The following is an 18,073-nucleotide window of genomic DNA, read 5'->3' as shown; positions in this document are numbered from 1 at the left end:
TCAAAAAAAGAAGGAACAAACTAATATTTGCAAATAAAATCCATATCTGATGAAACAACGAGACCGAGTGGGCCATTACCTCTAACATGGCTTACCCAACATTACAGTTGATTATTTCACTAAGCAGGCTTATGTGGTATAGTAATTACAACCCTTATAGTACATATGGTATAGTAATTACAATGGTATAGTAATTACAACCCTTATAGTATATATGGTATAGTAATTGCAATGGTATAGTAATTGCAACCCTTATGGTATATAATATGGTATAGTATTTGCAATGATATAGTAATTACAACCCTTATAGTATATATGGTATAGTAATTACAATGGTATAGTAATTGCAACCCTTATGGTATATAATATGGTATAGTAATTGCAATGATATAGTAATTACAACCCTTATAGTATATATGGTATAGTAATTACAATGGTATAGTAATTGCAACCCTTATGGTATATAATATGGTTAGTAATTGCAATGGTATAATAATTACTACCCATATAGTATATATGGTATAGTAATTACAATGGTACAGTAATTACAACCCTTATAGTATATATGGTATAGTAATTACAATGGTATAGTAATTACAACCCTTACAGTATATATGGTATAATAATTACAATGGTATAGTAATTACAACCCTTATAGTATATATGGTACAGTAATTACAATGGTATAGTAATTACAACCCTTATAGTATATATGGTATAGTAATTACAATGGTATAGTAATTACAACCCTTAGTAAACTGTCTCCCAAACTTTATATCATGTAACTTATTTTACTATAGACTGATAAACCACATTCCAAAGGTAAGACACAATTAATATACATAGTATCTTGATCATAATCAAAGTCACTCAAGAGCTTTAAATTAAAAAATTAGTTTATATTCTAAACTTTATTTGTGGTCAAAAGAGTCACATGACGTTCAAATTATTGTTCAGATTTGGGCTTTCAGATAACCTAAGTAATGCCACTGAATAGGACAAGTGGTATAAAATAACGTATGCTACAAATATTAGCCCATTATTCAGGCACTGTACGATGTGAATACTATGAACTATCAAACTCTTTTTACCAGAAATATCAAACTCTTGTCCAAATAGTCAAAGATTTTAATGGAAGCAGAGCAAAGTTTTCATAAACAATTCTCAGTAAATAATTTTATAAACTTAGACAAGATTTTAGCAAGACACATTTTTCAATGGATCAAAATCACTATTAATAAAGACAATTACTCCCAAACATATAAAAATAGTTGCCTAATGTAACTATGATTGATAATTGCAATATTTGACATAATTCATCTGAGTCTACAATTGTACATTTTGTCTAAAATAATTGGATATTATACTTCTCTTCATTTTCAAATTACAAATTGTTCATTTTATCAATAATGTGCATTTTTTTTGAACTTTTAAAAAAATGTTTTTTAAAATCTATATGCATCTTGCATTCTGGCATTTATTTTATTGTATCTAGTTTGCATACATTCTGCAAGCATGATGAAGAACTCTTGTGTAACCTGAAACAATCTAGTCTCAATAGCAAATATCATGGATTGCTTCCCTTCCTTCGTTTCGAGAATCAATAATACAAAAATTTAATGAGTATCGTATGAGTTGAGAATTATTTTTAACTATGCTGAATTTCAATAATATGCACAGATCTTTCTTATAATTAATTTTGCTAAGAATAGTGATCATTTAAGCATATATACTGAGGTATACAAAATACAGTCTTAAGATTATTAACAAATTCTGACAATTAACTGTAAAATCAACTTAATAATATGAGGGGATTTCTCTCACAATTGAGCTTGTCCAAGATCTATGATATAAGCATGAATTCTAAGCTTGTTAAAATCAGATCAGAACTATGGCGTTCAAAGTGGTAATAAACTTAGCCAGTCAGATGCAAGATCACCTCATTTATGTCATCACATTTGTTAATGATATGAATCTATATTTTAGGTGTTATCCAAACTGAATAAAAACATGACCTCCTGAGTCGTCTCAAGAAAATGTTGATGGACGGACAAACAGCATACGCAGAGAGCCAGAGCATAAACTCAGTTGGTCTTTTGGTCCGGTCAGTTAAAATAATATACGGGCAAGGAAGATGTACAACACTAACGTACAAGAGTTAAATGAGGACATGAGACTAAATCTGCTCGTAAATTTCTTCATTAGAAATAATGAATTTAGACAGTTTGTAGTACTGTAAGATAAATGTTCAGCTTAGACACTAAATGTATTGCTTGGATGGTGATCGGATATGCATTTAGAAATGCCAAACCAGAGTTCAAGTCATCAACGAAGGCCAGGTGAGTTGAGAACTATTTAACTAGCTCAGTTCTCAGCGAACAACATTGCATTTGCTCTTCTATATAAGACAATTTGATTTAAAAGATCTCAAACTTTACAAAAAGTATCTTTTGAGGCTATAAAAAACACTAGCATATTCCCTTTTACATGAATGAAGATGTGGCCCAAACCAATGCTATCAATATTTTTCTCTCGTGGTAAGCAAGAGTGCAAATGTGCCGTAATAAGAGTTTGATTCTTGGTTTATACGCACGTTGGGGTCTGCATGTGACATTGCCAGAGAACAAATCAGGATTAAAATCTTATGGAAAATGGATAAGTGCAAAATAAACCTTAAATTTAAGGAAAATAAGATGCTAGCGTAATGTAGTTGAGATAAATGGGATTATTTTGTTGAAGAGCTAAGATGGCAGGCACAACCAACATTTTACCTTAAACAAGAGTATATACACAAGTCTGGTTTTTGGCTGTCATATTAGATAGGCTCTGAACCACACACTATATATATATATATATATATATATATATATATATATATATATATATATATATATATATATATATATATATATATATATATATATAAGTACCACATTGATCATGCCATAAATGTATGTATATATGTACTGAGGTGAGTGCAAATAACATTTTAAAAATATGACGATCACTTGAAGCCGACACAATTAATGGTACAGGCATACATGAAAATACAATTAGGGTAAATCTGTCATAATTAATGTCTCACAGATGAACAGTTGGTAATTTCTTTTTCTAATTTTGAATGCTTCATACAAAACATCTGCCAAGTGTGCAATGTGGCCTTGGGTTAGTCGTGCATCTGTTCATAAGTGCAATTTTTAAACTTCTTTTCAAACACCACAGTATCAATTTAGACCAAATTGGCAGAATTGCAATCTCGCATGAAATGCTTTCCAATTTATCCAAATGATGCATCCTGCCATCATATTTGGCCTTCATTACTAATTGGAGTCAATCGAAGGAACTGACATTGTACATGCCTTAGAGAAATTCCACGAATCAAAGATAAGATTGTTTCTTCTGTCCTTTATTTGTTTTAAACTTGTTGATATTCTTGAGAAATTCCAACATACTAACTTTGCTAACAAAAATATTTTCTTACAAGTCTTAATTAAAACATTCACAAGATACATGTAAGTACATTACACAGTGCTTCATGGACTTTGACCTTTAATCTGATACAAGAATTTAACTGTATATGTACAAGTCACTGCATTCATAAGTTCAGTGAAGTACAAATATGCATGAAATGACCTTTGACTTGACCCCTAAGGTCAATCAGATCTTGTTTTCTAAACTCCTTCAAAATGGTGCAGATATGCTTCAATGTCAGTCAGAATGAATTAAATATTGTAAGAAGTCTTGTATTTGAAACTCCATGTCAATTCTACCATTCAGGCAAGAACATTTTTAAGTGATAACATGATTTTCCAGACAACCACTATCGTACCATATTGAAGGTCAAGTAAACAAAATGTTGTCAGAACCAACTACATAATAAAGTTAAGTGTTCCAGTAATATCCAATTTAGATAAGATTGCCTTTCAGGACAAGTTATGCATATTAGTATTTTCAGGATGGCCAAAAACGATGTCAATTTGCAGGTTAGATATGCGTCAATGTAATATGGGAAAAATCTACAATGCAAGAAAAAAAGTGTTTCTTCAGGGAAGGGGGTCTTTTCTTTTGGGGAGGACTAATTGTCAGTGCAGACACCCATTCAACTGAAGTATCTGCTAGCAGTACTGATATCAGCTTCACATGGACCAACTGCATCTAATGATTAATGCTTTACTGAAAGGCCCATATCGATATGACCATCCCTTCAACAGGAGATGTTGAAAGACCCATATCGAAATGACCATCCCTTCAATAGGAGATGTTGAAAGACCCATGTCGATATGACCATCCCTTCAATAGGAGATGTTTGAAGACCCATGTTGATATGACCATCCCATCAATAGGAGATGTTGAAAGACCCATATCGAAATGACCATCCCTTCAATAGGAGATGTTGAAAGAACCATGTCGATATGACCATCCCTTCAATAGGAGATGTTTGAAGACCCATGTCGATATGACCATCCCTTCAATAGGAAATGTTGAAAGACCCATATTGATATGACAATCCCTTAAATAGGAGATGTTGAAAGACCCATGTCGATATGACCATCCCTTCAATAGAAGATGTTGGAAGACCCATGCTGATATGACCATCCCTTCAATAGGCAATGTTGAAAGACCGATATCGAAATGACCATCCCTTCAATAGGAGATGTTGAAAGACCCATGTCGATATGACCATCCCTTCAATAGAAGATGTTGGAAGACCCATGTTGATATGACCATCCCTTCAATAGGAAATGTTGAAAGACCCATACTGATATGACAATCCCTTCAATAGGAAATGTTGAAAGACCCATGTCAATATGACCATCCCTTCAATAGGAGATGTTGACAGACCCATATCGATGTGACCATCCCTTCAATAGGAGATGTTGGAAGACCCATATTGATATGACCATCCCTTCAATTGGCAATGTCGAATGACCCGTATTGAAATGACCATCCCTTCAATAGGAGATGCTGAAAGACCCATGTCAATATGACCATCCCTTTGATAGGAGATGTTGAAAGACCCATATTGATATGACCATCCCTTCAATAGGAGATTTTGAAAGACCTATGTCGATATGACACATCCCTTCAATAGGAGATGTTGGAAGACCCATGTCGATATGACCATCCCATCAATAGGAGATGTTGGAAGACCCATGTCGATATGACCATCCCTTCAATAGGAGATGTTGAAAGACCCATATTGATATGACCATCCCTTCAATTGGAGATGTTGGAAGACCCATGTCGATATGACCATCCCATCAATAGGAGATGTAGGAAGACCCATGTCGATATGACCATCCCTTCAATAGGAGATGTAGGAAGACCCATTTCGATATGACCATCCCATCAATAGGAGATGTAGGAAGACCCATATTGATATGATTATCTCCTTAAGAGGACTATAAAAAGACTTTTAAGAAAATGGCAACAACTGATCATCATCATTTTCAACTAGGATCAACTAGATATCTTAATAGGGTACCCCACAATTTGTCCTTTATTACCAGTAAAGCTAATGTACACAAATCAAATTTTTCAACAATGGAATCTCAAAATTGATGAATAGAATTTATAAAACTTTGACAGAACGCGTCATCATGGCATGGAGGCCTTTCTGGTTTGTACAAATGATGTTGATTCATTGTTAGATATGACTGCGGTTACTCAACCCATTAGATGCCCGCTATCACTTGTCAGTGTTTTAAAACCCGTAAGTCCAATTTCACTCAGTCATGAAAAAAAAAAATTCCTAGCATTAAGTCCTTTCAAATATTTACAAGTATCATTAATAAAATAAGTAAAACAAGAAAAAAAACTCAAAATCCCAGTTGTCTGAATAAATTAAACATGCTACACAATTTCATTGCCTCTCCCTTAAATATACCGGTATATATATATATATATATATATATATATATATATATATATATATATATATATATATATATATATATATGTATGTATATATATATATATGTATGTATGTATATATATATATATATATATATATATATATATATATATATATATATATATATATATATATATATATATATATATAGCTGTAATGAATAACAATATGTGGTAATCTGTGGAGAAAAGAGACTGAGCTAGAAAAAGCATTGAACTTGAAAATGTACTTAAACTTCCACCATGGAACCTTGAGGTACTCGAGCCGATACAATAGCATGTCTACACTTTCCATAGAATGTCTCTACTAACGATACTGTAATCTGCTTGATGCTTTATTTTGGTTTGTTTTTTTAAACTATAGCATGGTTCTAAAACATTTCAGTTTTACTATTCAAGTGTCTAAAAGTCCCTCTCTCTCTCTCACTTTCTCTCTCTCTTGGTCTCAGTCTGTGTTGAATGGTCAGACAATAGGTCAAGTTTACCTAATACTTGATCCATATCTCTCAATCAATCACTGTTAAAACTAACATACTTAACCCAGCAACATACTCCACCTATCCAACTATCAAAACCCAAGAGTCAAAACATAACAAACTGGTCTTATTCCTGATATTTACAAAGTACTTGATAAAGCTGACTGAAACAGATTAATTGAATCGTTCATAATTCAAGGTCGATTACCAGTCAGAAACAAATGACTGGAAACGTATAGTTAAATACAAAGTCTGTTCTTCTTATGATCACATAAAAATGATTTGAAATGTAGACTATGGTAAATGTAGACTAACTGAATATGCATCGCCCAGAAGCTATAGCTTGAAGGCAGTTTGATCACGTCAGTATTTGCAAGGAAGTTTTCAGCTTCTCCTGAATCATGTCAAATGGTTGCCAATATCGTGTTCAAATTGTTCTCATCAGCGATGTTGTTGTTTTCATAGGTGAATGTAACTTTCTTAAACCAGACCGGGATAGGTGTTAGTGCCACATTATTGATAGATTCGGAGGTATAAGTTTACAAGTACTTAGATTCATTGGCTGAAATTGATTTTAACAATACTATTCTGCGAATGATCTTCCAAGATTTTTTAGTTCCTATTAGCAATTATCAAATTATGAATTTTCTTCTTCAGTCTATTACGACTGTTGTTTCCCTGTGGAAAAGGTACAAAAGAAATGTTTGACAGGGCACTATCATAATATCCAATGTGTTATATAACCCTATTACTTATTTAACATGTATGCTTAGTGACATGATATCAACTTCTGTACTCTATTTACTATCTCATTTAACATGTATGCTTAGTGACATAATGTCAACTTCTGTACTCTATCTACTATCTCATTTAACATGTATGCTTATTGACATGATGTCAACTTCTGTACTCTATCTACTAGCTCATTTTACATCCTCAGAGTGTAGAATAAAGAATCAACTAATCATTTTGCCTAAATGCCAGAAATGTTCTGGGTAACTTCTGTGCTGGATGTGCAGGGTTCACATAACCCTGTTAACAAGTGTACCCTGTGTTTAATATTTCATTCTTCTTTCCTCAAGTAACCACTAAGATTTCCTTTGTTCATCCCTGATGTATTTGTATTACTGATTGTCAACTTCGTAATATGAAATCTCTTTCTCTCTCAATGCAATGGTATCACTGGACTTTTGATGGTAAAAGCATCAACGACTGAGAGAAAAAGAGAGATACAGAAGATAAAAATGATACTATCATCAGTAGCAACAGTCAGTATAACATAATAATGGCTTTGATCAACTGATCATAACTTTTTATGTTTGAATTGCCTCTTGTGGGTTCATCATTTTACTTAGCCTATTCAACACTTGTTTCGCCAATGTTTGTATGGTCATGCTTTCACTGTTCAGAACACTAACCATTCAGTTTTTGTTTGCACTAGTTTCATTTAAGTCAAATTTCATATTTAAATTCAAACCCTCTCTTTTATTTATTTGATCAATGTGAATGAAAATAAAAGCTACAAAAATGGAGTAAATGATCAATTTCCTAATGACTGTGAACAGATGCAATAGCTTCAGAACTACATTTCGTACCGGACACGACGGAAATCAATGTGAATTGAATACATAGTTTCCTGTTGTCAACCTTAACTTCACTGGAAACGTATATGTATTTATGTGTGATATGTATTCTATATTTGTTATATGCAACTAACTGTATAGAAAAAATATCTTAGCCTCCCCCCATTCTATGCTGGTTGTTCTGCCACTATGTCAGTCCCCCACCCATGACTCTCTCTCTTTAATCACTGCAAGCCAACAAAATTCTTAAAACATGTAAATCTGGTGGGCAAAGCGACTAATAGAGAGAGAGAGAGAGAGGAGGAGAGAGGGGGGAGAGAGGATAGACAAGAATCTTAGCAATGGTAAGTAAAGCGTGTATTATTGACTTAAACTGGTTACAGATAACTTCCCATATTTGAAGTACCACTTGCTAGTTCATTGATTTGATTAGCATATTCCCCATACTCACCAGTGATTTCAGGCCACGCTTTCGCTGTTAGGGACGTTAGAGATGCAGTATCTGTAGTGCTCTAGTTTCTTTATGTAAAAATACTTTCATGTTTAAATCCTATGCTTCTTTTGAACGTATCTCATCAACGTGAATGAAAATAGAAACTGAACAATTGTGCAAATAAGCATTTTCCAAAATTGCTTCAGACCTACAATTTATGGCGGACACACTCGATTGGGATGCGAAGTGTAAACTCACTTCATCAATACGTGCTTTTTTGAACTCCATTGGAAACTTATATATATATTTATATGTAATATAAAACATATATGAACAGGATGTGTGCAATATCTACATTATGCCACTTGTTCTACAAATAGACTTGTTTCCTTTTAATGAAACATGTATAGATCTCATGGTATATCAGAGATACAACATCCATCCATCCATCCATCCATCCATCTATCTATCTATCAAGCAGGTGTTCAAAACCTTGATTGTAATTTAAGGTTAGTAACCACTACACTTACGATTTCATGACTGAACACATTAAGAACCTGGAAAAACACCGTCCACAAAAGGCCATTTTTAGTCAAAGAGGGTAATTCGTTCCAGCAGGAAGAATATTTTATACCTGAAATATAAACTTGCTTTTGATGCCAAATCGTAGAATGTGTTTTGTCAAACAAATTAAATTGACAGTTTTATACTTCCTAACTTTTGAAGAATTATTACCATTATGTAAAACCCACAGAAAAAGATCACGAGACAATTTCCATGGTTTCTATCAGTACTGAACAGAGCAAATTTATTAAACATAACTCAGAACATATAATAGCACATTAGTATTTGTGATTGGAATTAATAATTAAACATTAAAATATGAAAATGACAAATGACTGCAAGGAAAGTGTTATACAATCAGTAGCAACAACTTTTACATTAAAGCTTTTTGAAATATACACTTATGAATGGCAGACAAATGGATGGAAAAGGGAAGAGAATTGCGAAGATAGTGCTAAAAGAAGAATCAACCGAGATTCACAATAATCTGTAGAATTTCACAAAATATATCTCAATGAATGTTAAATATTTCACTATTTCAACAAAAATCTGTTCCATTATTTTTATTACAAATTCACATAAATCTAAGGGTTTATTGTAGGATTTGCAATTTAGAAGTTCTGTTGTTGTAGTGTCTCTATATTTTCACCATAACTTCCTGGAAGAATGGGAAATAAAAAGATAATTAAATTTATCACAAATAATGACTTTATCAGACAAATGACAGTTCCTGTTTGGAAACTCAGTACTTTTCCAGAACAACAAAATTGCACAGATAAATAATGAATTTAATAGCATCCAAATACATGTATAGTTTATTAACTAGGACTTTGAAATATATTTCCTATGTAAGGGTATTTTGCTAAGTCTGTAAATTAGGCCCTCTGGAAGACTAATTTGAATTTCCCCACTGACTTTCCTTGTTTTAAAAACAAATTGATCTTAAAGTATATTTAAATTCATTAGCTTGCAAACTTTATTTACATTTTCATTCTGATAGATCTAGATATTGTATCTTCCCACTCTTTACATTTTCTAACCATTTAGTAATCTTGAGTTTTCTATTTATTAAATATGCAAATCTTGCTCTTTTGTATAATTACGATGATCTAGTATCAAATAATCCTAGACAAAATTGGACAACAATGAAGCTATCATCTTATATGTAAAGCAGTGTAATTTCAATATTTTGTAATCCACCCTGACAAACAGGTATGTATACTTTCAAGCACTGTCACCCCAACCCACCCTGCTGGCGCAGGGATATACACTAGCCTGCATGTGATAATGGGCGACTACTGTTGGAGGGTGGAGCAATGGTGGCTATATGGTCTGCATGCTCACTCGATAAGCTAAGGGTGTAAATTGCATCGTATCATCAGATAGCCCTGGACAGCTATCATGGTGTGTGCCATTGGGCGTTGACCTGTACTCACATTACCTCAGAACCAAATAACCTACTTGTCTTGCTGTGCTGTAAAGCACGAAACCAAATTAAACATTTTCATGTTCTCATATCCCTAAATCTCATATCCCTAAAGTTTAGGTACATAAGTAAACATTGTTACTAATACTGCAATATACTATTATATATATATATATATATATATATATATATATATATATATATATATATATATATATATATATATATATATATAACTTTCAATGGATGCATACATCAAAGAAACCTTACATTTTCTTATTACAGTTGATATGATGGTATAACAGGAAACAAATACATACATAATGCACAGTTTCACCATAGTGTTAAAGTGTTAACATGTATAGTATTGATGAAATGTAGATAATGTGTGTAAGCATATAGATTAGAAAAACTGTAGTTTTCCAAATTTTCTTTAAAGTATACAGACCTTGTTGGTATCATATGATGAGATTGAATCCAGTGTCCCACTGAAGTGACAATTCAATACATGTGCAATTACGTAAACTGTAACATTATTCATTCCAATAACAAAATTATCTTCATTAAAATAACTTTTTAACTTAAAAACATTTTCTTCCGCTTGCTTTTAAAATTTTCATTGAGGTAATATGAGGTTTCCTCTAAAAGATTAGCCATCAAGAAATACGTGTACTCACCTGTGTAGTAGCTTTTAATTGCCATAGTCAATCTGCCAGTCTGAAAAAAAACAACACAAACGCCTAAAATTCTCTGCAATAATCTTCTGAAAATATTACTATGATATTGCTTTTGATGATTACCAGTTAATATCTCGTTTGAGATCGCGTCAAAATATATATCTCTGTGTGTGTGTGTGTGTTTATATATTGCTTGCTCTGTTCTAAAAATAAAATTCTGAGAAAAGAATATTGGAGCAAATACAATAGCTATGCAGTATACATATATCTTTAACTAATACTTGTGTACTTCCATTAATTTACACTGGTAAAGCCAGAATGAGGTTAACTGAGCTATGTATTAGACTTGGTTAATTTAATTTGCAACACGATGAGTGTTGTTACGGCCGACAATCTAACAAACAAGATAATCCACGAATAAGAAAGTTTGGGTCAACGATGTAAAGGACTATATACATGGTGAGTGTAGGGTAACAAGTGTCAGAAATCTACCAGGAAGTCAATGAATTGCAATCAACAACGTCCTATACAAGCACAAATGTAATCTGATCAGTCCAGGATTTTGTGTAGTGTAGCCCTTTAAATATCTATGTTGAGTGAATCTTTACACTCCCTTAGTGTAGAGAATATAGCCATCTCTAAAAGGAAAAGGTTTCAGTTTTCAGATGAAAATGTATTATCAAAAACTTTGTATAAATGTATATTAATGGAGTAAACATTTTGTTTCTAACCTAAATATTGGACATGGACAGACTTAAGTTGATAAATATTATACAAATCTCTAAAAATAAATAGTCATGACGGATACCATTATTCCTCGTTACATTTAACGGTCCCTGGAATGCAGAAAAATACAAATCACTTTTGACTGTGTATATCATCTTAAGCATGTCTTTAAAAAAAAGTCTTGTTGAATTGTTGGATTACTTGGTAATAACCGTCGAACTTCAACTTACCCCATGAAACACATCACTGCATGTTTCGTATCCGAGGGCCACAAAATAATCCTCCATTCTATTTGCCATGGTGCCTAAGCTTTGGTATGCTCTGGTAACAAGATTATTTGCAAGATCACGCTGACCTGCAGATAAGGCCTGTTTGGCATGATCCAGTAGCAACAGTATCTCTCCAGACCCAGTTACTACTGTCTGAAAAAGTACATGTACTGCTAATCATTGGACAAAGAAAGGTGTGTTAAAAAGGAAGGCATACGCATGATATGTAAAATCTACTGACAAATTTAGCTAATTAATGTTTTCAGTTACTCTTGACAGGTAATATTCAGCCAATTCATGCTATTCTGCTTTTAAGTAGAAATCATTGTACGAGATCAAGAAAATGCACATAAAGTTCATCGGTCAGGATTTTTAACCTAATTGGTTTTGTTCACAAAGGACACGTACCTGATCAGTTTCAGGAGGAAAGACGTGAACTGCCAAATCTTGACCTCCAGCCGTCGAAATTGCCAAGTTATCTCCTCGCTCATCTTGGCCTCCACATGCACCAGATGAGTTGCAAAGATCAGAATCACTATCCATCTTTAACGTTTTGTCCCTGTTGTGTTCCAAACCAGACAGTGGGACAGTGTCATCCAAAACTGTCTGCTCTTCTTCATTTTCAGCTCCTGGTGTTGAACAAGTTTGTTCTTCAATTTGATTTTCTGGACCACCACGTATACCACTAGGATTACAAGAACTAGAGTCATCAACCGTCGTTTCATGCCTACTCTCTTCTTCTCCTATATTCATTTGGGTTACTCCATCATCCGCATGAATTCTTGCCACTTTTTCTGTCAGATTAATCTCTGATAATCCCTGGTCATCCAATGAAGGCATACGATGTAAGTCTGCAACCTCCAACTCATCCTCGTCCGATTCAAAGTCCTGGCTTTCATTCGAGGTTAAACGTGGTGATACCTTAAACGAGCCTACTTCAGACAAGGCACTATTATAGGACGACGATAGGCTCTCATAAGCCGATGCAGTTTGTTCTGAGATTTCAAGTCTATCGTTACTAACATCTAGATTATCAACTGATGTCCCTGTTGTCATCACCTCTGGTTCGTGCTTTTCTGGCTCTTCATTGTGAGTTTCCTTGGCAGAATGATACAAGTCAGTTGTGTTTAAAACGTTCCCCATTCCTGTTGGACGTATTGTTCTGAAAGCATGAATACTACGAATTCGTAATACAGTCGTGTTGATGGTGATGGTGATGGTGGATGTAGTAGGTGTGGCGCGCGTTCGTGCGCGCTAGTGTGTGTTCATCATGCGTTATTTAAATTTAAATGCAGAATCCGACAAATGTTGTGTTCGGTGCCCAGGGGATAAGACAGTACTGGATATGGGATACGGAAGTGAATTTGGCTACCCTAGTAACCACAATATATGATTATAAGCTGTGCATTGTCTTCAAAACTTAATTTTGGAAATATTTACCAAAGGATGATTAATATTTATGTCTGGTAACGAGGAAAAATAAAAGTCTTGAAACTAATGCCTCTCTTGGCTTACTGAATTTAAACTAGGCTACCAGTTTCTTTTCCTGGTTGCCCGCTGGTAACCCTCTGCTTCTGAAATTTATAGAGCCCTGAAAGGAAAAGATATATGGATACAATCTTGGAGTAGTTCCCTGGTCCTCATAACTTTGGTAAATATTTCAGCTTGTTTCGTTTTAAAAAATGTTGCAAATTCAACCGCTTGATCAACAACGTACTTATTGTAGGTGACCATAACAATAAACATTACTGACAGGGGAAAGTAATCTGGCAAGGTTTCCAAATCGTATCTCATTCTAGGACGTTCTTAGCTATACAGCTAAAAAGTGTCAAGACCCATACTTGTTTTGAACAACTGCTGGCTAACACACCAGTTGTGTCATTACATGCCCTTCTTGACTCTTGCAATATCCATGGATTACGTCAAGAGTTATGAACTGCCTTATGATTATTGGACTATCTTCAACACACACACACACACACACACACACACACACACATATATATATATATATATATATATATATATATATATATATATATATATATATATATATATATATATATTCAGGATTAACACACACAAGAACCATCTGCAAACAACTTCCATCCCTCAATAAACTTCACGGCAGAAGTCTCTAACTCAAACCACGTCTTCCTGGACAAAACAACCAGTCTGGTTGAAAACAAACACCACACAATCATCTACTCCAAACCAACCGACAACACCAGTATCTCCTCCCAAGCAATTGTCATACAAATCACTGCATTGGGAACATCCCATATAGCCAGGTACTGAGGATACACAGAATTTGCTCCGACCATGAAACATTCCTAATAAAGTCTGAAGAGCTATCTAAACAATGAATTACCAAGGCTAGGACAAAGACATGATTATGGAGGCTACCCAAAGGGCTAAGCAAACAAACCGCGATGACCTACTAAAAATATGGAAATGAGGAAAAGGCAGAACACTTCTCCTCCCCTGGCCACACTTTCAGTGATATAACACTTAGTGCAATTTCTCACAACGCCAGCTGGAGTACCCAAACCAGTAAAGAAAAGGAATCTTACTTGATACGCCGCCTTAGAATATTGAAACAAAGTAGTTTAAACCAAGAAGACTAGAAAAAGACAACCATGCACAAATAAAATTGTATATTTTCTTAAATAATTCTCTAAATTTACTTAATAGCCTATGACTACTATAACAATGAAATATCTGGGATATAATTTGCGCTTACATAAATTTACATAAAATAACAGATGTCGTTATGGCTCATCAATTTCTAGGTCAATACAAATATTTTCCAGTATCAGCAACAAGTTGAAATAAACAAGTTAAAACAAAATAAAGTTAAAAGGTCGAATTCCTGTAGAAACAGCCATATAACGTTTCGCAAACATAACCGTTTTTCTGTTTTATTTGTTTGTCTTGTCTGTGTTTTGTATTTGCCTTTGAAAACGACTCATTAAAGAGTCGAAAGCGCTCATGCTAACTAGATACTAGTTTCGCACTGTTCGTTGTCAGTTTATTGCATATATATATATATATATATATATATATAGGGGGGTCACTTTTTGTAGATCAACATAGAGGTAATAAGTCTAGATAATAAGGATTTTTTAAAAATCCATATGCATGCAGAACGTGGACTTCCCTTGAAAAGAATGAAAACAGTGTGTCAGCGACAAGGCAGGAGTCACGTGTTGTAACAAACGACTACCATAGTCCTGACGATTCTTTAAACTCTAGGGCAGAATGAATGAGGTCGTGCATGTAGTTTTATAAGATGCATTTTCCATTTTTTTGGTACAAATAATATTAATTACTGCTCAGATTTAGGACATAATATATTTTGTGTGCCATGTGCCTTCATCCAAGACTGAATAAATATCTCATATAAATAGGTCTGATATTTAGGTCAAACGTGATCACCTCCCATTTCTATCCTTACGGAACCTAAGAATGGAGAACAGAACATTGGCGTCGACATTGTAAAAAGAATCCATGAAAATTAGCATTATCCGTAAATCTGATTAAAATCAGAACTCCACTGTCCTCGGTGAAGATCTGACAACGACCGCTTTGGGGTCATGTTCTGGTGACCTTTGAGTTAGCCAATGGATATGCAGCTTTCAGAAATTTTAAAGAGAATCAAATCGTTAGGCACACACTAATGCTCTTCAGCTATATTGCTAATTCTCCCGACGCTTCATCTGACTGGCTGATAAAAATAGCCAGTATGGTAACACCATAGATCAACAAAACATGGCACCCTAAGCGGTCGCTGCTAGATCTTCACTTAGGAGAGTGGAGATCTGATTTTAATCAGGTTACATTCTCTGCTCACTCATGCTGGCCGAATAAAGTTGTTTACAGGTTGAAAAGAACTGCAACATGAAATATATGGTGATCTGAAATCAACATAGTGTATGATTAGATACATTGTTGGGCGGGAGGGTGGGCAATGATATCACAAATGAAAACATGACGATGGAGATAACTGGAGAACGTGTGCAGAATGCCTTGTATTGCACTACCCAGGGTAGTCCTGAAAAGGAAACCAGTCTCCTATCCTAAAACATGATTCTCCCTGCCCATCCCCAACCCCAGTGATATATTTTTTTATTATTACGTACAATACACATCCATGTAAACTATCTCCATACGGAACTTAAAGGCCATCTGCTGTGCCTATTTCATTGACATTAATTGCTGTGTATCGATTTCAGCTGTAAAGACTCTTTCCATTATGTGCAATACAACTGTGCAGATAAGGTCAACTGCACATCAACTCAGCAAAGTAACTGTAAATAACACGGGGACTGGAAAACTCCAGAAAGCTGTCAGATATCGCCCGGTTCCTTTCATATGCAAATGAGGTTCCCGGTCATGTTCTGGTTAGCAGCACGATCAAAGGCACAGCGGGAGTAAATTTTCCCCGAAGCTGTAAACCAAGGCGTGTTTACTTAGAGCTTTAAAGTGTTATGTTAATACTGTTTACATTAAGACTATTCAAAGTCAACACTATTTCATTAACATCATACACATTAATACTGTTTACATCACAGGTGCGCAAACTTTCCAGTGCAAGTGCCGCATACACAAATTTACACCTTGTCGCGGGCCGCATAGTTCATTAAGTAAAATAATTAATATTTGAAATAGCAAAAACAAAAGATTTTTCTAAAAAACATCATAATTAATTTACAGTCGTTAATATGTTGTTAATATTTGAAAACTTAAACTTCAAAATAAGCACATTTATTTGATAAACAGAGTAACATAAACAGAGTCAGTGCGAATGATGACTTATTCCTAGGCCGCATGAAAACCCTTGGCGGGCCGCATGCGGGCCGTAGTTTGCCCACCCCTGGTTTACATCAAGACCATACACAGTTAACAATATTACATTAAGATTATACACAGTTAATAATGTTTACATTAAAACCGTACACAGTAAGCAATATTTACGTTAAGACTATAAACAGAATGTAAGTTTAAAAGCTGAATACACTAGTCTGAATCTAAACCTATTCTAAATAAGTTGGAACGCAATTTATGATTTCTACCTTTCCTACTTTAAACTGGCAGAATATTTTCCTAATGCAATTTTTAAAAAAATTCCCGTCCATTTTGATAAATGTTCGTAATTTTATGACAGAAAGTGACAGAGATAGTGTCAGTGGTGCAGACAAAATATGTGTAAAATATATGCATGTATATGGGACGACGCAAAGTTATCTATTCAAATATACAACATGCCATGGTACACATTATCTATTAAAATTTACAACAGAACATGGTACACGTTATCTATTTAAATTTACAACAGAACATGGATTATCTATACAAATTCAAAATACATATTTTAGCTCTCGTTTGTTTCCAAAACTTTGCTACATGACAAAATGAAATACATTAAAGTACTCTCACAGCGTGTACCAACAAAGTATACATTTTAAATGAATTACACTAATATACTTTCACAACTTCTGCCAACAAAGGATACAATTGAAATGAATTACACCAATGCACTGCCATAGTTTGTATCATCAATGATACATTTTAAATAAACTACACTAATACACTTTCACAACTTCTGACAACAAAGGATACAATTGAAATGAATTACACCAATGCACTGCCATAGTTTGTATCATCAATGATACATTTTAAATGAATTACACTGCTACACTTTCACAACTTCTGACAACAAAGGATAACATTGAAATGAATTACACCAATGCACTGCCATAGTTTGTATCATCAATGATACATTTTAAATGAAAACACTAATACACTTTCACAACTTCTGCCAACAAAGGATACAATTGAAATAAATTACACCAATGCACTGCCAAAGTTTGTATCCTCAATGATACATTTTAAATGGATGACACAAATGCACTGTCACCACTTGCGCCAACAAATGATACATTTTAAGTGGATTACAGTAATGCTCTGTCACAGGTTGTGCCAATAAAGGATACATTTTAAATG

General features: G+C 34.1%; 1 protein-coding gene across 3 annotated transcripts in view; it reads right to left on the bottom strand.

Annotated features, from left to right (window-relative positions):
- LOC149772724 (3'-5' exoribonuclease HELZ2-like) overlaps nucleotides 1-18,073 on the bottom strand; it is a 65,189-nt gene that overhangs the window by 36,763 nt on the left and 10,353 nt on the right. For 2 of the 3 annotated variants that reach the window (XM_089947431.1, XM_089947432.1), the window contains 4 exons: nucleotides 12,476-13,229; nucleotides 12,029-12,220; nucleotides 11,073-11,112; nucleotides 8,936-9,039 (listed from right to left, as the gene is read on the bottom strand). In XM_089947431.1, the coding sequence (XP_089803557.1) occupies nucleotides 8,936-9,039; nucleotides 11,073-11,112; nucleotides 12,029-12,220; nucleotides 12,476-13,210 (1,071 nt within the window). In that variant the 5' untranslated portion in view covers nucleotides 13,211-13,229. The remainder of the gene's footprint in view (nucleotides 1-8,935; nucleotides 9,040-11,072; nucleotides 11,113-12,028; nucleotides 12,221-12,475; nucleotides 13,230-18,073) is intronic. The other variant, XM_089947433.1, reaches the window with a different exon arrangement.

This window comes from Sinohyriopsis cumingii, unplaced genomic scaffold (assembly GCF_028554795.1).
Source record: "Sinohyriopsis cumingii isolate HCF-2022 unplaced genomic scaffold, ASM2855479v2 utg001196l, whole genome shotgun sequence".
NCBI lineage: Eukaryota > Metazoa > Mollusca > Bivalvia > Unionida > Unionidae > Sinohyriopsis > Sinohyriopsis cumingii.
The sequence above is the reverse complement of the archived record's forward strand: the minus strand, read 5'-3'. Positions and strand labels throughout refer to the sequence as shown.